General features: G+C 45.2%; 4 protein-coding genes across 9 annotated transcripts in view; 1 reads left to right on the top strand and 3 right to left on the bottom strand.

The window, feature by feature from the left end:
* LOC101783707 overlaps positions 1-1,783 on the bottom strand; it is a 5,171-nt gene extending 3,388 nt beyond the window's left edge. For both annotated transcript variants that reach the window (XM_012843981.3, XM_004956850.4), the window contains exons 1-4: positions 1,242-1,783; positions 903-1,106; positions 734-791; positions 500-562 (exon numbers count right to left, since the gene is read on the bottom strand). In XM_012843981.3, the coding sequence (XP_012699435.1) occupies positions 500-562; positions 734-791; positions 903-1,106; positions 1,242-1,561 (645 nt within the window). In that variant the 5' untranslated portion in view covers positions 1,562-1,783. The remainder of the gene's footprint in view (positions 1-499; positions 563-733; positions 792-902; positions 1,107-1,241) is intronic.
* A 264-nt stretch (positions 1,784-2,047) lies between these two features.
* On the bottom strand, positions 2,048-12,086 carry LOC101784111. 5 transcript variants are annotated; one of them, XM_014804752.2, is made up of 12 exons: positions 11,182-12,086; positions 10,248-10,524; positions 9,748-9,933; positions 9,476-9,628; positions 8,503-8,925; positions 5,847-8,117; positions 5,541-5,713; positions 5,284-5,439; positions 3,857-4,091; positions 3,452-3,759; positions 2,624-3,201; positions 2,048-2,490 (listed from the first exon to the last, which is right to left on the bottom strand). In XM_014804752.2, the coding sequence occupies exons 1-11, from the start codon at positions 11,949-11,951 to the stop codon at positions 2,910-2,912; spliced, it is 5,244 nt and encodes a 1,747-aa protein (XP_014660238.1). In that variant the 5' UTR covers positions 11,952-12,086; the 3' UTR covers positions 2,048-2,490; positions 2,624-2,909. The 5 variants fall into 5 exon arrangements, with proteins under 5 accessions (XP_014660238.1, XP_004956910.1, XP_022680226.1 ...); XM_004956853.3 differs by having other exon boundaries at positions 2,598-3,201; positions 10,248-10,483; positions 11,182-11,387; XM_022824491.1 differs by having other exon boundaries at positions 2,598-3,201; positions 10,248-10,510; positions 11,182-11,312.
* Positions 12,087-16,823: 4,737 nt separating this feature from the next.
* LOC101785868 lies at positions 16,824-18,126 on the bottom strand. Its single transcript, XM_004959425.3, has 3 exons — positions 17,434-18,126; positions 17,177-17,257; positions 16,824-17,098 (listed from the first exon to the last, which is right to left on the bottom strand). The coding sequence occupies exons 1-3, from the start codon at positions 18,031-18,033 to the stop codon at positions 16,991-16,993; spliced, it is 789 nt and encodes a 262-aa protein (XP_004959482.1). The 5' UTR covers positions 18,034-18,126; the 3' UTR covers positions 16,824-16,990.
* A 3,663-nt stretch (positions 18,127-21,789) lies between these two features.
* On the top strand, positions 21,790-24,319 carry LOC101785459 (probable E3 ubiquitin-protein ligase RNF144A-A). The gene is made up of 3 exons (XM_004959424.1): positions 21,790-22,610; positions 23,916-23,976; positions 24,245-24,319. Exons 1-3 carry the CDS (start codon positions 21,790-21,792, stop codon positions 24,317-24,319), a joined length of 957 nt encoding a protein of 318 aa, XP_004959481.1.
* Positions 24,320-24,878: the final 559 nt, after the last annotated feature.

Genomic DNA, 24,878 nt, shown 5'->3' with positions numbered 1-24,878 from the left:
TTTGGGAGGAGGGAGGGAAGGGGGGTGGGGGGTTTGGGTGGGTGGGGGCGCCCGGGGGGGGGGTGTGGGGGGCAGCTCAAATTTAGATATTCAAGTGTCAACTACTTGGTCACACAGACGCATTATGTTCAATTAGAAAAACATTACATTGTTAAACACCATGCATTGGCACTCAGTTAGCCTACAATCAATAACCTTCTTTCCTTAATTTTCAGGTACTACTGACTAGTAAGACGAGTTGAACCGGTAACTTCTATGCCTACTACTAATTTTAGGTCCAGATTTTCTCCTAGTCACAGTTAATTATAAAGTTCAGTATCAATTTCTCTACTGGTCCTTACAGATAATTCCAGAAACTTACTCTGATTTCTATGCTTGATAGTCAGCATCAGTAACTTGGTAGCATGAGTCTTATGTAGGGAAAATTGTAAGTCATGAAACGGAAAAAGGCACCCACATCAATCATAAGGTAAGACGTAAGAAAGCCCAGACTAAATACCTGTTCAAAGTAAGGAACAGCCTCCGAAGCTGGCCTATTGTTGAATGAGACAATGGCGTTAGCCTAAAATGAGCAGAACCCAATGGAGAAATAAGATCAAAGCCACTCAGCAGTCAGAACAATATCAGATTATATGCAATTTTAAGGAACTCAAGCTTGCCCACTCATTATACTAAACTATTCAAGAAAACAGAAACTTATGCGGATTCTTTATCCAACAAAACATAAGCAGACCTTTGGTATCCTTTCTGAGAAGTAGCTCCCCACCAGCAGCTGAAGCAGCGCCCCGTTGCTGCAAACCATCAATACAATAATTAAACAAGCATCGTACACGCCACCAACAAAACAGAGCTCGAGATTTCCTCTGTCAAAACATCGAACAAGTGGCGCGCGCTGGAACCACCTATGTCCAACAGAGTAGAGCGGGAGTTCCGCGATGTCCGGAGCGGTCAGCCCGGCCTCCGGGAGCCCCGAGGCGAGGAGCGCGTCGTAGCAGGCGTGGAACCTGCCGAAGACCTCCCTCGCGGCGGCCTCGTGGTCGAAGGTGACGTTGTACGGCACGCACACCACGAGGAAGCCCTCCCGCGCCAGGAGCTCCAGCAGGTAGCTGCGAGCAGAGCAAACCAGCCGCGCGAATGAGCCACAAGCCGACGGATGCGAGCCAAAACCGAATCAACACGTTTCGCGTTCCAGTGCGATCGGATGGAAGTTGGAACCCCATACGCTGGCGCAACGCACTTACCCGTAGGTGACCTCGGGGACGGCGCCGATGAAGGCTCCGCCGAGGAACTTGACGACCGCGAGTGGGCGGCGGCCCCGCGGGGGCGGAAAGATGAGGCAAGAGTGCTCCCGCAGGTACGGCCTCATCATCGGCGGCGCCGGCCTGGGAGTGGGGACCCCGAGCATGGCCAGCGAGCCGTCGGGGCCGAGGGACGCGCGGCAGGAGAAGCATCTCGAAGGTTTGGCGCGGCGGCCGCGGGTAGGGAATTGCCGGGATTTTGCTGGAGAGGCGGCCGGTGCGGGGCAGAGGAGGTGAGCAGCCGCCGCCGCCGCCGCCGCCATGATAAGAGCAGGTGAGCGCGGTGAGGTGAGGCGGGGAGCGGAAATGAACACGAGCTGACGGTTTCGCCACGCGGCCGCGCCTTTCTGCCGTGGACCTGCGACGCCACTTGTCTTCGTGGCAATCGTCCGATCACGCCGGAGGCTGTCAGCCAAGGACTTCGGCCCGTCCAATGGCTCTGCAAGCCACGCATCGACGAAACCTGCGTTGCCTGTTGCGTAGCTGCTTCTTCCAGATTTCTCCTCTGCCGGCTTCCGGATAAATCGATGCCACGGGACCTTCGATCCCGCAAATCTAAGCCATTACTTGTATAATTCGTACAGAACTTTTGAGCAATGACCTGTAAAATTCAGGTAAAATTCCCACATTAACCGGATGCGGCATCATCTCGTCCTGATTTCTTGGCAACATTACAAAACTGCAAAGGCCAAACTGAATCAGAACTCAGATGCACACTACGAACAATGCTATAATTTTACAGAAGATTATGCCAAGGACGAAAGACATGACTTTCTGAATGAGAAATTACCTAAAAGCATTGCAGGTATGACGCATGGCCATTTCCCATGCAAACCTCACTACATTCAGCTTTACAGTTATATATACAGTTGGAGTAACATTACAGCTATACAGTAACATTGACTGAACCAGGGGTGCGGGGAGATGCACCAACTAATCAGCTAACACTGTCCTTATACCGGAGCTACTTTCTATACACAGTATATGTTGGCAAAATTTGCTATCTCAAAACTTTGGTGTGCTCGTGTTCAAAGATTCATGAACACAAGTACAGTTTGTAATCAACAGACAAAACCTAGAAGTCAATCGGTGTGAAGAAATCATAGATCTAAGTCAGGAGCGACTCTTATTATCTGCTAGTTTCTCTCCCTTAAGCATATACAACCAATTAGGTCATTTCATTCAACCCTGCCTGCATTCATGGTAACAGGGGAAAGAGTTAGAAATTTTTAGGGCAGTAAAATGAAAGGTCAATTTCCCGTCCAAATATGAAAGTAAAACTGTACTTAAGATACAAACCTTACAACGCAGGGAAGAAACCATACCCGTTTGGATAGTCCAGAAAAGAGTAGTATACACACTTGCCAAGCATAAACGCCTGAATGCTCCAATAACATATCCGAAGCCATTCCATTCAGCAGGCCTCTTGGTCTGATGAGCAAGGAGCTAACTGTGAGTGTACCTTTTGTGGTGCATCAAAACATCGAGCTGCAGTTTAACATGGTGTACAAGAGCAACCCTTCATTGCTCACATGTGCAGAGGTGATTCCTTGTTCAAAGCTCACTCCATCAGCTATATATCAAGAGTAATATTTACTCTTTAGATTCTCATCACACAGATTTATCCTTCTGAACAGGCTTTTGGGGGAAGAAAAGTATAGCAAGCAAAGAGCAGATACTTAAGCCAATAACACCATCGAAAGGATGCAGATGGTAGGTGCCAATAATCCAAAATGGAGTTTCAGGTTTGGATATTATAACACGACTGCTTTGTATTAGATAATTAGCAGTCATAATTCCAGAACGCAGGCCAATAGGTGCGGCAAGCTTCCCTTGTGTCCTCTGCTTAAGTCCAAAAAGCACCAGAGAAAGTAGCAAGAAACCTGGTACTGAGGGTAGTGACCTGCCATTCAATCGTATTGTTGTCACAAACTTTTTTAATGCTTCACACAAGTGAATCATGCTTGTGTACTACCAAAATGAGTTCATATATATGCATCACAGAATTAATACTTAGTAGCATAATGATTAAATGCGGTAAGTCTAGTAATGACTGCCTTAAGCATTCACCAGCAGTCCAGCAGTGGCATGAACCACGTACAGATCAATAAAGCGGTGACAAAACAGGTGATAGTGGGAAAGAATTGACATACCGATGAATTAGAGAAAACACAAGTCCAGATATCAGAATGGCATTGTAGTAACCGAGGTCAACAGCAATTTCCTCTGGAAGCCACGATCTGAAAACCATTTCTTCCACCACGGCAATGCTAGTTGCTGTTGCGAACCCTCTAAGTGCTAGCATGAACACATTACTAGAAGACTTGATAAGATCAAGGGGTCTAGATAAAGATGAAGGTAACCCTGTCCGATAGGTTGCAAAACCAAGCAGAATGCTTATTGAGTGCACCAATCCTACAATAATTACACCTCCAACCAGACCTTGAAAAAATTCTTGCAGCTGCAACAAAAAGTTAGTTGTTATATACATGCATAAATCATCACTCTGAGTTCTTCTAAGAAAAACAAGTTGGCTATAAGAGATGAGAACTCTATACCCTAGATGCAGACCAAACGTTCATCCCATATTGCTCAACTGGATCCTCATAGCCCCGTATCCTTTTGCCCCATAGCATGACAAGTATCATTATAGATACATACAATCCAACAATGCAAGCATATCCAATAATCCCAGTTGAAGCGCTTATTGTCCAACTTTGAACAAGTGTTGGCAGTAGAGGAATCACAACAGGGGACCATAGGACGAGAACCATTAAAGAAAAGCCCATAATCCTATGAATGCAAAGAAGGCACAAGTTAACGACAGCCTAGGAACAAAAAGTATGACATGCCTACAATGGTGAAAATTCACCTGACTAATCCATCAAGCGACAAACTTGTATTATACAATGACAGTAACAGGTAGAGAACTAAGTCTACCAAAACCATGGCTCAAGTAACAACAACTACTACTACTACTGTAGTGCTACTCAAGAATGAGCCAATGACTGATAGCACTCCAACTGCTTCTTATAGCAAAAAAATTAAATGTAAGGCTCTGACTTTTTGATGCACAAAGGTGAAATTAATGGTCATGGAATTTTCTTTAGAAAGTAAAGTTTCAGCATTAAAAAATGTTTGCCTGTTGTTTGCTTACCCAAAAGAAAACTTAAAAGGGCAACATCTGTCAGCACCCATATCAAATGAAGGCAAAGAAAACATATTGGAGCTAGTACAGAAGAAAACATATTGGAACTAGTACAGAAGAAAACATAAATTAGGGTATTCGGAAAAAAACACAATTACATAAATTAGCAAAATCAAACCAAAAGAATTCAACCTAGTAGTTATAACAGAAGAATCTAGGGCCTGCTAAATTTTTACTACATTCTGGCATTTCGGGAGGACCATTCAAGTATTTTTTTTTAATGATTTTGGCTTGGCTAAGTTGCTAGAAGGCAAGACAGGGACAGTGGTCTATGATTGATCATCTCTAGCGAAATTGAATCAACAACAAAGAGTCATTATGCTTTTGGTAGACATACATTTTTTTTCAGGGAAATGAAAACACAAAATAACAATTAAAATGAGAACAATAGAAATGCCAATAATTATTTTTTCAACGAGAACAGAGGAAATGTATCTATATCTATTTGAAAGAGGTCGGGCTGGAGCTTTGTCCATTCATTGGAAAGATAAATGGTGTGCACAACTTAACCATCCCAGGCAGACTCCCACAGGGAGGAGGAACACCTGAAAAACACTAATCATGCACCACCATTGTCACACAAAAGCATGTCAAACCCAGACTCAACACGAACAGGCGTGGACACTCAAAATAGTATACGAGAGAAACTCAGATGCACCAGGATATATTAGAAATTTTATTAACTACTAACATAATCCATCTGATTAAGGAACATGAATTAAATGCTCATTTTCTATTCAATTGTTTGTCTCTTGCGCGTTAAAACATAGAACTAACCTCTGATATAAGGGTCGTTCGCTGATACGTAAGAATGAGATAAGCCTATCTGTTAAGCTCATAGCACCACGAATTCCGCCCCAGAGTAGAGCAAATTTTCCAACGAACCTCAAAATTCCACCTTTTTGTCCAAGTTCAGCTAAAACTGCAACAATCCTGCTTGCAGAAAGTCAAAACATGATAAGCGCATTGACAGAGAACAAAGGAAAAAAAAAAGGATAATGGAAAAGGAGAAAAAAACTGTAACATTAACATACCTTTCATGATCAACCTCACCATCACCCTTTGTGGGAACTACCGGCGCTGCAACAGATAGGGCTTTCTCAGTAAAACTTCTCATCAAATTATTCTGGCCCTTTTCCTGTGTAGTTTCCTCATGCTTGGCATTCTGAATTTCATCCTTGCCATCATTATTTTCATCCTTATTTTCCTGCTTATGAAAGTTGCATGTATTAGAAGGGAATGTTCCAACAAGAAGGAGCAAGGTTAGATAATCTAAAAAATTCAGCATGACTCTAATGCAGTATAATAAAAAAAATGAACCTGGATATTAGTTTACTTACCTGATGATGTGCTACCAAAGCGGAAGCACCTAGGGCAGCCGTGACTGCCCCTACCATCATACCTTGACCCTTTGTCCTTGTCACCTCCTGATGGTTGTCCTCACGAGCGTTTTCAATATTATTATCTGTATTTGCTTCACCACTATCCTGAATATTTGCTCTGCTGATATCCTGAACAATAAGATCCTCACTCAAAATATTCGACTTCACATTGGCTTTCATATGGTCATCATGCTTAGAGACATCAACATGGAAGTAATTTCTCAAACATGCCAAAGTTACACCAACTATGACACCCACAGGAAGAATGATCCTCAGATGCTGAGATTGCTGAACTGCAGTAGCTACAGCTTGAACGACATGTTTTCCGTATGTTGAACCAAATTTGACAGTTGTTGGACTTCTTTGCACATGTGCCGCTGAATATAACTCGCAGTTAAGCACGATAAGCTTGGAGACTTCAGCAGCAACGTGTTCTAAATCATTTGCAAGACCTCTTTCAAGTTGGCTAGTATCTGTTATCCCTATTTTGCGACCAACTTCAATTTTGAGGGCGCTTAATAGTTCATCTCTGATGAAGCATGCAAGTGCCTCCCTCAAATCATCACCAGGTTTTGATTTGGCTGCTACTGTATTTTTGAATGCATTTGACTTGTATGCTGGGTCTGGAAACTTTCCTGGTATGAAGTAGGGTGGCTCAACAACATTGTCCACTTTAGATGGCTCTTCTGTGGATCCAGCATAACTGACCTCCTCCATGGCTCCATTATATCTACCAGATTTAGAAATGTCATTATGCACATTGTGCATCTGATCTGCTATTTTCCATTTACCCTCTTGTGGATCGAGAACAAGATCTGTTGCTGAATTAGGCTCTGGTGATTTGAGTTGCAATTGTGTATTAAGAAATTCATGAAGGTACATTGTATACTGTGCCTTCAAGTAAGAGTTGACAGCTATATCTAACAAATAATCAGGTAAGCTACCGACCTGCTTCATACCATCAGTATCCACATGATCACCAGCTTCATGTCCTCGATAATATCTCATTTTTCCTCGACCAGATGAAACAATGCTTAAATTGGGATTTTCCTCAGCAAAAGCGTAATCATGCTTAGACATGATTGAATGACTTAATCCAGGACTGCTATCTTCTGGTTGCTGAGATGATTGGATTTTATCTTCTCCACTTGATGCATTCTTCATATCCTCCTTTCCATGAGATTCTGTCTCATCCACGGAAGGGTCACCATCATTTTCATCAGAATTTTCCCCATTCTCAGAGTCCTGTTGTTTCTGAAACTGATCGATCATATTTTCAAGGACTCCAAATACACTAGTGACAGCCATTTGAGTTGAGTCATCAAATCCAGTTAATGCATCCAAAGCCTGGGTCATAGTAATTGGGGAAGGTTTTGATTCTTCTGTTTTAGAGACTTGCGTGCTTTGATCATCCATATTATGAGCAGCCTTATCTTCACTCGTGCGAATTGTGTCACCTTCCTTTTCTATTGCATGGGATTGTGGGTTCTGGTCTGTTGTAGGATCGACTGGATGCCCCCTTTCTGTAGGAGCCCCATTTGAGTTGGCTGCTGAATGATCATTGGAAGCTTTCTTTGTAGTCGTTTCGCTGCCCTGCTCTGTTCTATGCTGCTCTTCACTGCTATCGTTGGTTCCTAAGTTAGATTTATCTGATGTATTGGGTTGGGTTTGTTCACTTCCCGTTTCTGTTGCAGTTTCAACAGGTCCAGAAGTTTGGGAAGGCTTTTTTGGAGTCGTTTCACTGCCCTGCTCTGTCCTATGCTGTTCTTCACTGCTATCGTTGGTTCCTGAGTTAGATTTATCTGATGTATTGGGTTGGGTTTGTTCATTTCCCGTTTCTCTTGCAGTTCCAACAGATCCAGAAGTTTGGGAAGGCTTTCCTTGTGATAAATCGATGCTTTCTCCCGGATTGTCATCATTTGTTATGTTAATGTCTTTCTGACCCCCATCACCAGCAGTTGCAGAACTCCTGTTCTGATCAGCCATTTTGGCATCCTTAAGCCCACTTTCATGATCTGAATCTTTGAGCTTTTCCTGGGCCACTGCCTTAGTGGTGGTTGGTCTTACATTGTTCCAGCCAAGTCGCTTCAATGCATCCAAACTGAAATTTTCTCGTTTGGAATGCAAAATTTCAGTCACAGAAGCTGTAAGTTTTCCACGCACATCTTCAGGTACAGCTTCCTCTAGAGCTTTCACAAGAGTTTCACCTTGCTCCACTGCAACCAGAACCTTATAACAAGAAACAGAAATGTAAGCAAAATCTCAATATATGTCACAAGACTCTAGCAGGCAATATTTATACCTTCCCCAGAAACAATCAATCATAGTTTTAGTTGTTAAACAAAATTTGTATACTTATGAAAAAAATCATCACTCTTATGTACTCACTCAAAAAATAGCATAAAAAAAGAGAAAAGGATAAGACAAACTACATTAAATTATAGTTTATGCAATTAGAGTAAAAGCACAAAAGGGGGAAAATAAAGCAAACTTAGAAGCTAATACAATACTCCATCCAATACCCTATATTTAGGACAGAGGGGTGACTAGAATTTTTTTATCTTCAGGAAAACTGCAGATACAAACTGTACAGATTTATAATATGTCTGCATACCTTCTTCTTCTGATCATCATCAAGAGTACCAGGCATTGTAGCATCTAGCATATTCATCACAAGACTTGCTGATTGAAGTGCCTGGCCTTTTTCAACATCTTCAGAACTCTCTTCTGACTCTTCTTCTGGATCTATGTTTACACTTTCTATGTCACCAATATTTTTCAACTGCCCCTTTTCTTTGTTTTCAGCACCGGAATACTCTTTTGCAGAATCGATTAGCAGGCCATTAATTCCATGAGGAACATTATTATACAAAATAAGCTCAGATGGAGGGCGAAAACTACTGCCTTTTTGAGCTTTCCTCTCATTCACTTGAGGTTCAACAAATGCTAGACCTTTGGATGGGTTAATTGTGATGTCTACATCTTTTATAAGTGGATGGCGACCCTTCAGAAGAGCAAACTCTACTGCTGACAACCACTGCATAAATCAAAATAACAATTTAGCTTGCCAGCTGAAAATGCACATAATGGAAGAAGCATGTGCAGGACAGATACATAACAATGTTAAATCCAAGGGGCAGTGCAAGTAACACAACTGAATAATTTTGTTTACAATAGTCATGAATGCTATAACACTTGTAGAGGCAAGAGAAAAAAAAAGGAATTGAGATTGTGGGTCTATATCAATCTTATTTACTCCCTCCATTTCAAAATGTAGGTCGTTTTAGCTTTTCTAGGTACATAGATTTTACTATGTATCTAGACATAATCCTATAGTTAGATGCATAGGAAAATCTATGTATCTAGAAAAGCCAAAACGACCTACATTTTGAAACGGAGGGAGTATGTTACTGGTACTTCAACAAATTATCTATTTTTAGACGGAATACTTCTACAAAATCAGTTGCTGGCAGTTTTTGTAAAGAAATCTTGTTAATAACACCAAAATATACATGTCTACTGCTTGACGGTGGTGCAAGAATGCTTCCATTTGGAGTCTCAGAGAAAATAAATAAAACAATGCTTACCTCTAAAGCAAGATTCTGGCACCAGAACACTGTGTATCTCTGAAAGGTAAAGATACTGGAATGTGCACAAGAACAAAGGAGAAGGCTTGTAAAAGGATTTTCTGATATTGAACTGCGCGGTACTGAAAGAAGTGGCACAGTCCCATCATCACTCTGCAGTACAGCATATCTTCAAATTAGATAACTTGAAAGATAGTGTTAACAATGCATGCACTGGATTTTGTTCTAATGAAAAGTGTTAATGCTTATGTTGACTACGTTTAGAACTATACCTGTATAAACAGTAGAGGTATTTTCACACGGGCAATTGATAACCTTGTGCTATTTTCAGAATAGAAGTCATCTAGAGTATAAAATCCATGTGATACCATGGATATCGCTCCATCAAAATCACGTAAACTCCTGGCTGATAAAGCCTTTTGGACATCGAAGTCTTTAGCTTTACCTTGAAAGAGTTCCTGAAAGAATACGATATCAGTTGTTCAGCAAAATACACTTCAGGGAAAAGGGTATACTTGCGAAAGTGCCATGAATCATAGACATCACCACAAGAGCGGCTGGTTGGTTAAGTAACTCAACTTGTACAGCTTACATTCCTAGTTAGGAAAAAAAAAACTGAAGTGAGACTAGTACGACTACTTTCTATAATGACCTTCCACATATTCAGTGGATTGATATATTCACATGCCCACCTCAGAGGAGATTGTGTGCACATGAAAACACATGGTAGAAAGGGGGACAATTTTTTTGGGAGAGCAGTGGTGATCACAACCTTATTAGCACGCAGAATATCCACCAAGCCAGCCGTGAGCTTTTGATCAAGAGCAATATGATGAGGAAATGATCTTGTTGCTTCTTGCAGGTCAAAAGGGTTGTCAATACAAACAGCAGCGGTAAGAGGAGTAGACTCTCCAACTTCCACAAGGTACTTCGTCAGCATATTTGCACCATATCCCCATCCAACACCCATTAGTGTTGTCCAAGGCCTCTTGCTGTTTATAAACCGTACTGCTGTGCAGATATCATCACTGTCAGCTGCCGTAAATAACCTACATAAGCAGGTAGTTTAGAAGCCCTACAATCTAATATCCATCACTGCCACATTAAAACATATGTACAAGCATCAGGAGGTACGCTAATGCAATGAATTAATAAATAAGGTGAGTGCATGATTGATCGCAATGGAGTCCATGATGCTCCAACATCACAAGATTTTCAGTGTAAGCAATGATTGGTAATGGCTCAGTAGAATAGAAGGTAAGAAGATAACACTTATGGTTGACATTATCTGAACTTGGCAGTCATGGTGCTCCAGTGACAAAGATTTTGTACTACAGATTCATCCAGATACGTTCTGTGGCATTTCAGTACTTACAATCACTAGGTTGCATAAGCAATACTATGTCTAAACTCTTTGTACGCTGGCTTCAGAATGGACAGCAGTAATATTAGCATATATGTGGCACACTTATTTTGAATTGACCATATATCAGCACAGGGCGAACAGTCACAATTATGGTGCTATACATCAAGCAATGAACAAAATTGAGAAGTTTTAAGTGCAATGGACACCTAAAAAGTAACTGCGAGCTTCTAGTTCTGGTACTAATGAACTTCTTGTGAAAGGCAATGAGTTACTCCCAACACATTCAAATTACAGAAAAGGGCAAGAATTCAGAGACCCATATGTGCAGAAGAATTTTCACCTTGCTGTAGTGAGTGGGGAACCACCGCAGCCTCTGGGATTCATCACAATAGGGAAGTACCCATTCTTCAGCGCATCCACCACGAACACCTTGATGCTCCTCTCCATGCTCCCCTCAGGCGTTCCCGGCACCACGAGCACCGTAGAATCCAACCCATGCTCCTTGTCCAAGTCCAAATTATCGGGCCAATCGAGCGCGATCACCCCGCCGTCCTCCAGCGCGACGCAAATCCTCTGGTAGGAGATGTCGCAGGCGCCGTCCCCGCCGCGCGCCGCGGGGATGCGGCCCCGGCTCAGGTTCACGTAGTGCCGCTCCTCCGTGAGCAGGCGCTCGTTGACGCCGTCGAGCAGCAAGCCGCCGTCCTCGAACGAGACGGACGGGCACCGCAGGAGCACGCACCGGTTGAACGGGGTCGGACTGGTGAAGAGAATCCACTCGCCCGCGACATCCCCGCACGCGCGGTAGTCCTCGGGGTCCTGGGACGGAGGCGGTAGGCTGTTCCGGGACGAGGAGGAGGACCAGGCGGAGAAGGAGGTGGCGAGAGCGGCCGCGGCGGCGAGTGCGGCGGGGCCGACGAGCGCGAGGGAGGAAGGGAGGCTGGCGAGGAGGTCCGAGATGGAGGCGCGGGGGACGATGCTGTGTGGCCGGTGTTTGTGGCGCCGCCTCCGCTGCCGGCGCTGGAGCACGAGGACGAAGGGGGCGGTGGGGGTGGGCGCGGCGCCCCCGCGAGGGAGGTAAGGAGGAGGAGGGGGTCGGGAGGAGAGGAGCATCAGCGGCGGGTGCGGCGAGACGCCACGCGGCAAAGCCCTCGGGAGTGAGAACGCGGCGGCGGCGAGGGAAGCGGTGGTGGAGGGAGGCGCGGAGCGGATGGGGGAAAAAAGGGAAGCGGGACGTCGACGGCGAGCGACGAAGGCTCGCGGCTTTTCGAGCGAAAAGCTCCCGCTGTTCGTTGTCGTGGCGTCGACGGGGCCACGGGTTGGGTCACCGACCGGTGGGGTCCATGGCATTGGTGGAATGCCTGACTGCTTGTGTCCGCAGTCCGCGAGAGAGCGAAGCGTACGGCGCCGGTGGGCGGTGGCTCGCGCGGGGAGGCGGCGTGGTGGGGCGCCGAGCCCATGGGGCCGGGAAGAGGGGCGGGATTTGCGGGTGGGAGTGGGACCGTGCGAGTGGGTGGTGAGGTGGTTCGGCAACGATCGCGTGGCGCCGCACGTTGGCGGCCACGCACGACTACGGGGAGAAAGGGGAGCTTCAAGCGAGTGTACCATGGTGCCGGCTGCCGGGTGTGGCGTGGCTCCTCCTTGTCACTTCGGTTGGCCCATTTTTTAAAGACAAATTTTGATCGGCTACCAGCGTGGTTCTTAAATCTATACCATGTTATAAGCACTTGAAAAGTATAAATATATGAGTACCACCTGCACCACCTTAAACATGTCTAATTTAACTAACAGAATAATTGATGGTCGAACCCGTTGAAGTTTGACTTTTTAAATCAAAATTAAGCTATTTATGTATGTGGATGGAGGAGTACCATTGTAAGCTAGCATTGCTTTGGTTGCCTTGTGGCTCCTAGCAAAGTCACTGATCACCTTCTGATGAGGACATCCCTAACATCGACACTAATATTATAAAGAATAAGGATGCAACCAATATTGTGGGTCCAATTACACGAAAGAGAGCTAAACAACTAGAGAAGGAAATTCATTCTCAGGTGAACGTTAAACTTGTTCTAATTAATGACAATATTTCAGATCATTCGATGCTTCCAAGTTGTTGTTTGAACATTCTTAGGAACGAATGGGGCGAATTTGGATTAGTAGGGCACCACGCACGCAGCATAAGAACCCAAAAGGTACATGTGTTGAGGGAAAAATGACCCGGTGTTGTGGACAACAAATCCAACTCTTAGGATAAAGAATCAATCTAAGGAAGCTAAAAGCACTTACCGAAGGACCGACTGACAGATGAGCGGAGGCGTCGTGGTGTGCGGTAGAGAGGAACGGAGAGGGAGAGAGCCGGGCGGTGGAGGGATCGACGATCTCTGTGCGGGATCGACGGGCGTGGGATCCGGGACTATTTGACATCCTTATTATGAATACGAATACCACTCGATTTCGGTTGCTCTCCTTACGGCCCCCTTGAACAAAATTATATTTTTATCATTTTTCGCACGTGGCGCACCAATTCACCCCTGCCACCATAGATTGGGACATGAAATGATCAAATTATCCATGCCTTATCCTTTCAGCCCCACCAGCCCACCTGAACCCGGCCACGAGCCGCTCTTTGACTCTGCCTTCTGCTTATCCCCCTATGCTTAAACATCCCAGTGTCTAAACGGAGTGAAACTAACAGCGCAACAAAAAGAAAAAACAGTAGTTTATTCATCTTTTTTCAACGAAAGCGGTAGTTTCTTTATTTCCAACATACTTTTTTTCCAGCACCACATACAGAACAGCTGCGAACAGTATATGCAAAGTTGCAAACACAAGGAAACACAGTCAGGAAAAGCATGGATGATGTAGAAATTCAGATAAATGACCTGCAGTTAACAAACTGACATATTGAAAGATCGATCGCACACAGATTTAAACAACAGACATCACATGCATAACAATGGTAATAACATAGTCTTAGCTTTCCCTCCACTTCTTTGGTCATTCATGAAGAATTAACATCCAGCCATACATGACATTGTTCATGGCCATCTAACAGAACACATACTTCATGGGCAAACATACTGGCATACATCACATTGTTCATGCCAAGATTACAGAACACATTGCTATACATGACATTGTTTATTTTTGCCATAACTCAAAAACTTCAACTTCATGGCATAGTTCAAGCAAAAGCATACAACTCAAAGCTTCAACTTCTTTGCCGGTGACTTCCTTTTCACCTTGGTGGCCAGCTGTTTCTTCCTAGGTGTCATCTTCTTAGCCACATTTGTTGCTTCCTCCAGGTATGGCAGTGCCTCCAAAGCTAGTGGTGCCTCCAAAGCCAGTGGTGCCTCCAAAAGCTAGCCTCCTGGGCAAGTATTAGTATGGAACAAAAAGAGTTAACAGTAGGTTTTAGTATGGAACAGAAAGAATTAACAACAGGTTTTAGTATGTGACGTGTAACAAGTATTACCTCTTAGCGGATTGTATTGACGTTGTTGCTTCTGCTTCCTTGGTTGTTGCTTCTGCTTCCCTAGCTGCTGCTGCTCTTGTCCTAGGAGTTGTTAACATTGTCTCTGAAGAAGAGTCTTTCTTGGCCTTTTTCCTTCCAGCCTTGACAATGCTCTTCTTGGTTCTTTTCCTGCAAAACAATCTGTTCAGCTCTAGCCTAGCTCCACTAGTCTAAGGATTACAAGAGTAGCAATAGAGAGGAGAGAGGCTTCGTGGAATCTTCCCCAACCGCCATAGGGAGTCCACCAGCGACCGCCACGTGGAAGATAAGGGCGAGGGGACCTGTCCAGGTTCGGCTGACCCTGGGCTAGGCCTCCTCGCTACCGCCTTTGTTTGGTGGGCTGCTAGTTGGGCCTTGGCGCTTTCCCTTGTGGACCCATGCTGGATTAGGCTAGTTTGCTCTGGCACGTGGGCCCTCTTGTCTGTCGTGTACACATTTAGTGTTGTTCTGTGTATTTCATCCGCGTTTGCGCACGTTTCCTCTCTTGTACAGACTTGTGTCCCTGAAATAACTTATTTGCCAATACATGTGGAGCTAGGTTATTGATAACAAATATACGAGTAAGAAATGTTAGTTTTCCTTTATTCTTTGAGTAGTGTGACAGTCGGATTTCCGACATAAGGACCGTCAACACTCTTGTTGCCAATTTCAACACTGTCTATCTCAACTACACTACTAGGTGCTCTCAATTCCACCTCTGCTTTGAACCTATACAACCAGTCAAATGAATCATCCCACTTACAAAAAAGTTTATCTGCCGCTCTCTTTCTCCCATACCACACTGTCTGATAGTTAATCTGGATTCTGTACTTGTCCTCCAAAGCCTCCTTCACTTCTTTAGCACCCAAATTTGGCTTCCTCTTCAAAAGGGGAATTGCCCTTTTAGCAATCCAAGCTTGGCTGGCTATTGTGCCACACACTCTGCTTCTTGAAGCACACTTGTGATCCTTGTCGTTTATTTGAGCTTGGAACAGAGAAATCTAATAAATCTAAAATCAACCATGCAAGGATATACAGTACCCATTGCCATCTTTAGGTTGTCCCTATCCCAATCCAACACTGGATTTGAATGCTCATTGTCATGTACATCAATACCTGCCTCATTCATATCATATAGAAGGTCTTCTGGAATGACTGGAATAGCAACTTGCTCAACTGCTTGTGCTGCTCTCTCATCTGCTACTTTGAATCCCATTGCTTCAAATACAGTTTCCTCATTAGCCAAGCCAACACAGAAGGTTCTCCATCTTGTTCAGGATCAGGGATAATAGTCAATTGACTCCAATCAACAAGTTCAGCTATCTATTCTAACTCTTATGTAGAGGTAAATATGTCATCTGCACCTTCAGCATGAGATGGAGGACATACTGGATCAGCATGACTAGTTACACCAGAACTGGCTTTGGACCAAGTTGAACTGTGCAGTGGTTGATATCCAGCCTTATCAACTACTTCAACAATAACATGTGCCATTTTCTCATTTAGTCTAGATCCAATCATCTTCTCAAAGTGCTCATTTTTCCTAATCTTCCACTCAGTGGCACTGTCAAAATCTACTGCCCACACCGCATGTTGCTGAAAATCAACAAAATTCTGTATTTGTATCATACATCTTTCCTACATTGGTACCTGCTTTTCTTACAAATGATCAGTTCAACATTGCAGAGAGGTGTTGGCAGCCCTGTGATGGATTTTGATGGAAATGTAATTGGAATGAACTTCTATGACAAAAAAGGAACCCTTTTCTTCCAAGTTTCATTGTGTTGAAGTGTTTGCAGCATTTTAAAGACTTCAAGTATGTATTATGATACTTATTTGCACCTTTTCACTACTGATCACTAATTGAGCCGCAGCATGAGTTCATTTTTATATTAGGTAATTTAATCACCTTGTGGTTTGTTGACGTGCCACGTGTTTTTTTCCCGACGGTTCTGAATAGAATGAACTGTCTGTTATGCAGAAAGGTCATACGGCCATTGCATGGACTGCAAGTTAAAAATCTTCATGATGCAGAGCTTACTTTACTTGAACAGAAGATACAGTGTGGACTCCCTGAGGTATATGTGGAGAAGGTATGCTTTTTTCGTCTAGTGCTTCTCTCTGATGATTATTTTAACTTTTATGTGTTAGTCAGCAGCCACGTCACCAGCTGCGCAGCGACCTAGACGTCAGAAGGTATGCTGGTGCCAAGACGTGTAAGTTTTGCGCCATCCATGCTGGCGCCAAGCTAAGGGTCCAGATTCTGTAATGTTTCGTCAGGGACCTATTTGTGAGAATCTTTCAAAAAAGGACTACAAAATAAAAAAGTCGGCTATGTATCTAGACATAAGTATATAACTAGATGCATAGTAACATTTATGAATCTAAAAATATCAAAATGATCTACAATTTGAAACGGAGAGAGTATATCCTTCCCAGACTTGGTGTGGTGATGTTCCACGTTATGTACGTTTTCTTAATCGAATGGCAGTGCTTATGTCCTTTTTCATTAAAAAAAAGACTAATCATTTTACTAGATGCAGATGAACATACACGATTGGCTAAGTCGACTGTATTTACATCTTGGGGACACGTGAAAGGAATTCTTTTGCCTAAGGTAAAAATTTTCACAAAGGTAAAAGAATCTGAATCTGTGAGACTACCAGCATCCTAGATCGTCAAGACTAGCCCTCTTTCGTCTGGACCTCAAGTCAATCTTGATAGAGCACTTCTGTGAGAGGTGAGGCAGTGAAGATACAAGGAGAGCCTGCACAAGGAGCCACGAAAATTTAACATCAATCGTCTGACGGAAGCATGCGCGTCTGAACGTACAATAGGCAAATACCTTGCGTGTCATCATGGACTCGATTCCTTCCCGCAGCACAATGTCGGTGTAGTTGGTTCCAAACCTGCAATCCAGCGAAAACTGCACCCCCAAAATACGATCGAATTTCAGAATTTCTGAAACATAACCAACTTTTGTTAAAAAACAAACAAGCAAGCAAGAATCACTGTTCTGACTTCAGAGAGTCTTAAGCCACAGCAAGCAAGAATCACTGCAATTCGGAAGTAAGACCACAACTGTGGTGGAGTCTGACGAACCTGAACTTTTGGCAGCGGGAAGTTCATGACGTGCGTCCGGGCGTCGATGCTCCCGGTGACCCTGACCTCCATGTAGCTCCGCTGCGCCGACAGCTCGCGCACGAGGAGCCGCGTCACGTTCCGCTCCGCGAGCGCGGCGTGCACGATCACCGTCACGTTGCCGCTCCGCGGCGGCTGGTAGAACGCCGGCACGTCCATGGCGCCGACCGACTCGTTCGCGTACGACACGCCCAGCACCGCCGCGCCGTACCGTATCCCGAGGCCGTTCAGGTTCTGCGCGGCGAACACCAGCGACGCCACCGCGCACGGCGCTGCCATTGTCGCGTTCGCGCTGCGGTTCGACGCCGCCGATGACGACGGCAACCGGAGGCTGAAGGACCGGTCCATCTGGACGGACTGCAGGTAGAACGCCGGCTTCTTGAGCCTCGTGACGAAGACGACGAGGAGCACGGCGGCGACGGCGATCAGGAGGGTGACCGAGAGGAGAAGGTAGAGGCAGAGGCATCTGGCGGAGTGTGGATGGTGCCAGTGGCCATGGCTGCTCGCCTTGTAGCTGCTGTGCCCTCGCCTGCTGCTGCGGCTGCTGGCACCAAGATCCATGGCTAGCTACGGCAGCAGTTTGCCGGCGGGATCGTCGAGTAGGCATGGATCAGAGGAGCGAGATGCATATATATGTTTTCGTTTGCACACAAAGCGAGGGGAAGCATGGGCTCCTCCCCTTCTCCTTGGTCGCAAGCCTCGTGCAAATACTTCACTTGCCTTTATTCCTTTCGTGAAAAGTTTGTGTGAATCTGAGATCCTTGAGAGAGAAGATGGAGCATCACTTGGACGGGCAGCTACGCAGATGAGGTGGCTGCTCGGCTTTGTCATCCGGCCTATTGTGTGCGACACTAGTATTGACTAATGTAGCCTTTGTTTGAAACAATGTATTTTTTTAATTGGATCGGATTAAAATGTTTTGTTCAAAGTTACTTTAAACATCTGTGTTCTAAACAGACCCATATATGAGACTATGATTACAGTTGCGCATAATGATTATTCAACCTCCACACCTTTTCTTTTGCACAGGTGATCCGAAATCTAGAAATAGTCCCATCATTTGTAAAAATATGATATTATGGACATCAACGTGGCCTTCAATATGCAAAATGGTTAAATGATTTGAGAAATTATCGAATTATTAAAGTATAGCATCCACACAACTAATACGTACAATACTTTGTTGAAATGGCCGATCTAACTTTTTCTTAAACCAATAGTTAAATTCAGATGTTTGGTTCCATGCTTTCTAGAATGTGATACATTTACTAATAGCAGGAATATCTTTGTCCGAAATAATTACTCCTTCCATCCCAGAATTCAGATTTATAATTATTGGCTAATCATTAGCCTCACGTAGTGTAACATTTTGAGAAAAATAATATCATTGGATTGGCATTTAAAAATATTTTTTATATGAATATGATTTTTTTTGCTATAAACATTGTAATATAGCAGGAAAAATTTAGAATCAAAGGCTAGTTATGGAGACCATGCCAAATCAGATTTTATATTTTGGGACGGAGTGAGTAGTGCATGAGCTTACAAGATTTATCTATAATGTGTTTACATTTTTACATAGGTTTTAATCATTAGTTACCTTGTTGATTGTCCGTGCTCAAATTACTTTTTTCTTTGAGGGCTCAATGGAGGAAAGAGGAGTTTCACTCTTTTTTTTTCAAATCACAGGTTCCAATATAAAAAAACTAATTTCAAATAAACATTCATGATAGTTGTGTAGTTGTGCCGTGTATTGACAATTTTGGAGGCCGGAAATTTTATTGGAGTTTTGCAGGATTTCACATGCTACAATCTGGTCCCCACACAAAAATGGAGGAAAACATCTCATTCCAAACAAAACGATATTTATAACAATTGGTTCCACCATACAAATTTAGTGGGATAAACGTACGATAAATTATTTCCTTCATTGACTAATATTTTCAAGCACAGTGTCTAAAAACTGTATTGCATATTCACAATAATAGTGTGAACACACAATTTCCAAATGTTCTGTGAACACAAAAAATGTTATGTCCACTAACCATTACCTTCCTCAAAATCAGCCAGATTTGGGACCGTCAGATGAGGATCCACGACTTACCTCTGTACCCCCTTCTAGCTTGATTTGGTCGATAGCCGCTACTTTCCCAATGCGGTATGACCTAGACCCACAAACATCCGACTACTGCTGCCACTTTCCTTCCGTGTTGGAATTTCCTTGCTTCTAGGTTAAGATGACACCCTCCTCGCTAACCACAATATAAAGCCTGACCCCGGCCACCAATCCCACCCACCTATCCACCCGCCGCCGCCGCCGCCGCCACCAAGCCAATGGCCTCGAAAGGCGCAAAGAAAAGTTCCTAAATCCCAGATCCCAAGTCGAATCCAAAACCAAACCTTAACCCTAAAAATCTTGTCGAACTTCATGGAGAACAATAGAAATGTAGTAGGAGGAGTCCCGATGAATATCGTCATCGATTGTGAGGTGAGGAATTCGATTTTATTTTTGGGAATAAATCTATCTAGACATATATGTTGTCGATTGGATATGAAGATTTATGTTTTTTGGGTGGGGAAGAGGGAGGGGGTTCACCATTACCGGCATCAGAGAAGGTTGTCTGGGATGAAGGGAGACCTAGTTGGTGGTGGGCGCCTGGGCGGTGGCTGGTTGATGGGTGCGGCACCGGCTTTGGGGAGCGTCTGTTGGTAAGACCGTAAGAGTTGGTGCGTGGGCAAGAAAAAGTCTAAGTTAGCATGAGAATAAGATGATGGCGGCGGGGACGCCACGTAGGTCATGACGAGCACATCTTCACGCTATAGGCCATTGGATTCTCATCCAATCGCTGAAAGCCAATGAAGGTAGAGAAAAACTAGAATTATTGGATCAAAATGTATGTAAGATACACTTGTGGAATGAAAATAAACTTCTTTATTAGTTGTTGTCACATTTGACATTTTTGTTTCGTATAACGACGTGTGTTTTCTCTGTGTTACCACCGACCACGATTTAGAGGAACGTTTGTGTTGGCGTCTCTCGTACTCCTACTCGTATTCTTCCTTTTCTTCTTTTTTTCCGACCATCTCGTACTCGTATTCTGCCGCACACTCGTTAACACCTTAGAGCAGCTTCAAGAGGCTGCTAATCTTATCCCTAATACTTTTTTAGGAAAAAGGAGAGAGAAAATGAACTTCAACAATCCACCTAAACCTTCCCCAATTTTTTAGTGACACTAAAAAACAGCCTACCGCGTATATTTTAGCGTTGGCGTTCCTCCCCCATCCTGAATCCCGCACGCCCGCGCGTCCCTTCCGATGGGCCCAATACGATGACGTGGCCTGTGTTTGAAATATTAGGAGCTATTTATTAGCGATCTGCTGTGGACTGATATGTTTTTGGAGGAAATTTTTTTGAAGAACCTCTAATATATAGTTTTGGGAAAGAATTTTTTAGATACTCTTGGAGTTGCTCTTACACGATCTCAGACGCGTCTCCTTTCCTATTTTTACGCAGGATTAACGTCGCCTGCGACCCTAATAATCTCGAGAGGCTGCAATGGAAGGAGAAAAACCCAACCATGGTCGTCACAAGCGTGGGAGGAAGCAGTCCGCGATGCCGCCGCGAACCCATGGGAGGAGGCCGCGCACGCATGGGAGGAGGCAGCGCAGGCGCGGGCCGCCGCGGACGCATGGAAGGAGGAGGTCGTGGCCGCGGAGGAGGTTGGCGCTGGCGCAGATCGGGTGGATCTCGATCTCGACGCCGCCATCGCGCAGGACGAGGCCATGGCGCAAGCTAGCCATGTACATGGAGGAGCTCGTGCAGGTGGAGGACTGGGACCTGCGCCGCTTCGAGCTCGAGGATCCGCAGCTCCCCGCCGGCGTCTTTGCCGGCGCTGAAGGACCGGCGGCCGTCCGCGCCGCGCCGGCGGGACAGGCCTTCCATCATCAGTTCGCAGGAGGGCCGCGCGTCTTCGACAGCTCCGCCGCCGCCGCCGCCGCCGCCCAGGCTAACGCGAACAGGGTAGTCTTAGCTCCTCCTGCAGGAGGCGGCATCGACATGCAGGAGCTCGCCGACCACGTCGCTGCTATGGAGGATCTGCAATTCTTCGCCGCCGCCGAGGCCAACGCCAACAACCAGCTTGCCGCCCCGGCAAGAGGCGGCCCCAGAGCCTTCAACCAGACGACGCGCCATGGCCAGCCCGTTGGCGCGTCGAAGCCGTAACCATCCGTTTGGAAATAAGGAAACGGGCAGATGCTGTCATCTCGGCAAGGCAGGCCGTGCTCGGCGATGGTTCCTCCCCGGTCGTCCTCGCCGGCATGGAGGAAGAGCACGACAACAGATGGTACGAGTCCATCCGCCGCGAAGCCCAGAGGATGGAGCAGATGGAGGAGGAGCCGGGACTCTATGAGGTATCTTATTTCCAGACACAACTTCCACGCCCCCAGCAGGAGCCCAGAGAGGAACCCTTGAACTACAACTCCACCGAGGGATTGGGCTTCATCGCGTCTGATCTCGACCCCGACGAGCCCGGCCCGTCGATGGTGAGGCCGGCCAGGGTGCCCCCTCTCGCCGACGATGAAGTGCCCAAGTTCAAGTGCGGCATCTGCATGGAGACCCTCCCTATCCTGGACCTCTTCCACGGCATGCAGTGCGAGCACAGGTTCTGCGTGGAGTGCATGGCCACGTACATCGAGGGTAGGATCCACGACTGCGAGGTGCCGATCCCGTGCCCGGACCCGGCGTGCAGGGAGCTGGGGGAGGACAGCCTCGTCCTGCACCCCGAGGAGTGCAAGAAATCCATCGACTTCGCCGCGTTCGTCAGCTGGGGTTACCGCCTGACCGAGAGCGCCATCCCGCAGAACCGGCGCGCCTACTGCCCGAACCGCCAGTGTGGGGTGATGCTGGAGGCCACAGGTGGTAAGACCCCGGTCATGGCATTCTGCCCGGTGTGCAGCCACCCGATGTGTGCCACATGCGGCGTGGATTGGAGCAAGGATGACAGCGGCCAGCACGACTGCTTTGAGGGGCCGAGTGCCGCCCTCGTGAAGAAGCTCGCTGAGGAGCGTCGATGGAAGCAGTGCCCAAGATGCAAAATGCTTGTTGAGAAGATCTATGGGTGCAATGTCATGCGTTGCAGGTATGGCGCTCGATCTTCTCCTGTTTATTTGCCTCAAGTTAACCATTTTATTTATGCAAATTAATTATTCCGTCATGACCACTTTGTGTTTGCTTAGTTTAGTTAGTATAAATCGTGGTAATTAGTGATTGTTCTTACAAAACTGGACCAGGCCAATCCAATATTTGAATCTGGGAGCGTAATTAAATGTATTGCTGCCAATAACTCCAACAGGGTATACAAAATCTTTGCTGCTCCATGCTTTATTGGTCCTCACTTTTTGAGAAAACTGGTTGGCAAGGCATACAATTCTTTTTTTGTTAAGTCATACTTTGTTGAAATATGCAATACACACTTGGAACATTCCAGAAGATTGTGAAGACCTCAAGAGACTAACTTTGTCATGTATAAGAATAAGATCATGGCAAGGTAAGAAGGTTCTAAAAAATTGAAAAAAATGCATGAACCATAGTTACCATGCTTTATGGTGAAGTCTAGAATACTTTAAAACTAGATATTTTAGCATGGTAGAAATATAAGAAACTAAATAAGGATGAGGAGGTTCTAGAGGTAGGATATTTTGTATAGAAGAGTGTGAAAGTTGCCATATGGCAACACCACAATGATCATGAGCACCTATAAATAGAGGTGCTCCCCTCCCTCCTAGCCATACCATGGCATAGAGTGGCATGTGAGCCATAAGTGAAAAGATGATAAGGTTACCATGTAGTGGAGTGGTGTCATGGTAGGGTAGCCACATAAAGAATGTAAGAGTGAGTGTTGTATCAAGTTGTGAGTAGGTGAATAAAATATTTGAGTTTCCTTGTAGAGAGTTGGTCTCTCATGTTGGTGCCGGTGTGAAGGTCTCCTCAGAGTAGTGTGGGGATAAGATCCACAGAAGAAGTGGTGTCACACCACCTTAGTGCCACTTCTAGTGAGTCGATGTCAAGGTTTGTGCGCCGATTTCTCAACATACTTTATTGATTTTCACATCATCTGATCACCCGATGCTATAGTGCACAATATCGGTTTTAAGTCATGGGATCACTCTCACCAGTCATGTTGGAGTCATCTTCTACTCGAATTTGAGTGCATATTTTTTTTCATTTACATATTGATGCTTTAGATTGGTTGAGTGTTTTAGATTAATCCCTTATCAAAAATCCTGAATTTTGATCTGAAAGCTAGTTGGTTTCTCTGGTTCCTATAGCTTGTCATGTTTTCTGTACTTTTAACATTTTGATACTGATGTATCCGTGTCTTAAATACTTCCTGCATGACCCTATATCCCCCTTGCGCTAATGTTCTGGTGCTGTCTTTAATTAGGTGCAAATTCATCTTCTGCTACGCCTGCGGGCTCCCGACGGGACGACAAATGGGGATGGAGGTAGGGGCAGAACTGTGTCACTGCCACAACACCTTCCAAGCTGTACAGGAGCATGCCCATGAACACCAGTAAGCAGCGCGCCACATCTCGCCTGCCGCCATTGAGAGGGAAGGACAACAGCTGATGCGTACGTGTACCGTACCAGAAGTCTGAAGAACACATCCGGCTGCTTCTTCATCGGTTGCTTGGACTTAGTTGCTTTGTTTGCCTCAAACTGTGGACCAGCTTGAACCTAGTTGCTTTTTTTTGTGGCATTCTCTACTTGTAGCCGCAGCTGATCTCCTGGACTCCTTCTGCGTCCTGCCATGATCTATATGGCTGCTGCAACAGATTTTGCCTGTGAGAGAGGTGTGGATCGGAGGTGTGGAACACATTTATATTTCTTTGTATGTCTCCTTGTCCTTGGTCACAACAGTCAAGGGCAAATGCTTAGAGCATTTCTTAATTATTTATTACCTCCTTGAAAAGCTTGTGTGAATTTGAGATCACTTGGGAGGTCCAATTAAGAAGGTGACCGCTCAACTCTCTCTCATCCGGCTGCTGGAACACTGTTGGTCAGTGTAGCCATAGCTCACCAGTTTAACTCCATCACAGCATCAAGCTCATTTCCAAAACTATCCGTTGTTTTAAGGAAAGGTTTAAAAACCTAATCGTGAATGTTCACTGCTGCAAAAAGGTTTGGTTGGATGAAACACCATTTGCAAGGGCAGTGCGTTACCCGCTCTTCCTTTTCGCAGCTATAAATAGCAGTTTGTAGGGGCGGGTAACATGTCCAGCCTTGGGGCGGTCATGGCAACACCACGAACAATCCCTACAGCTATGGTGGTACAATTTTTGGACGAAATATGCACACTTGTATTTACCGAGGTTCGAACCGCATACCTTAGGCCTCGCACGTACTC

This window comes from Setaria italica, chromosome II (assembly GCF_000263155.2).
Source record: "Setaria italica strain Yugu1 chromosome II, Setaria_italica_v2.0, whole genome shotgun sequence".
In the NCBI taxonomy this organism is placed as follows: Eukaryota; Viridiplantae; Streptophyta; class Magnoliopsida; order Poales; family Poaceae; genus Setaria; species Setaria italica.
This window is presented reverse-complemented; position numbering and strand designations above follow the sequence as displayed.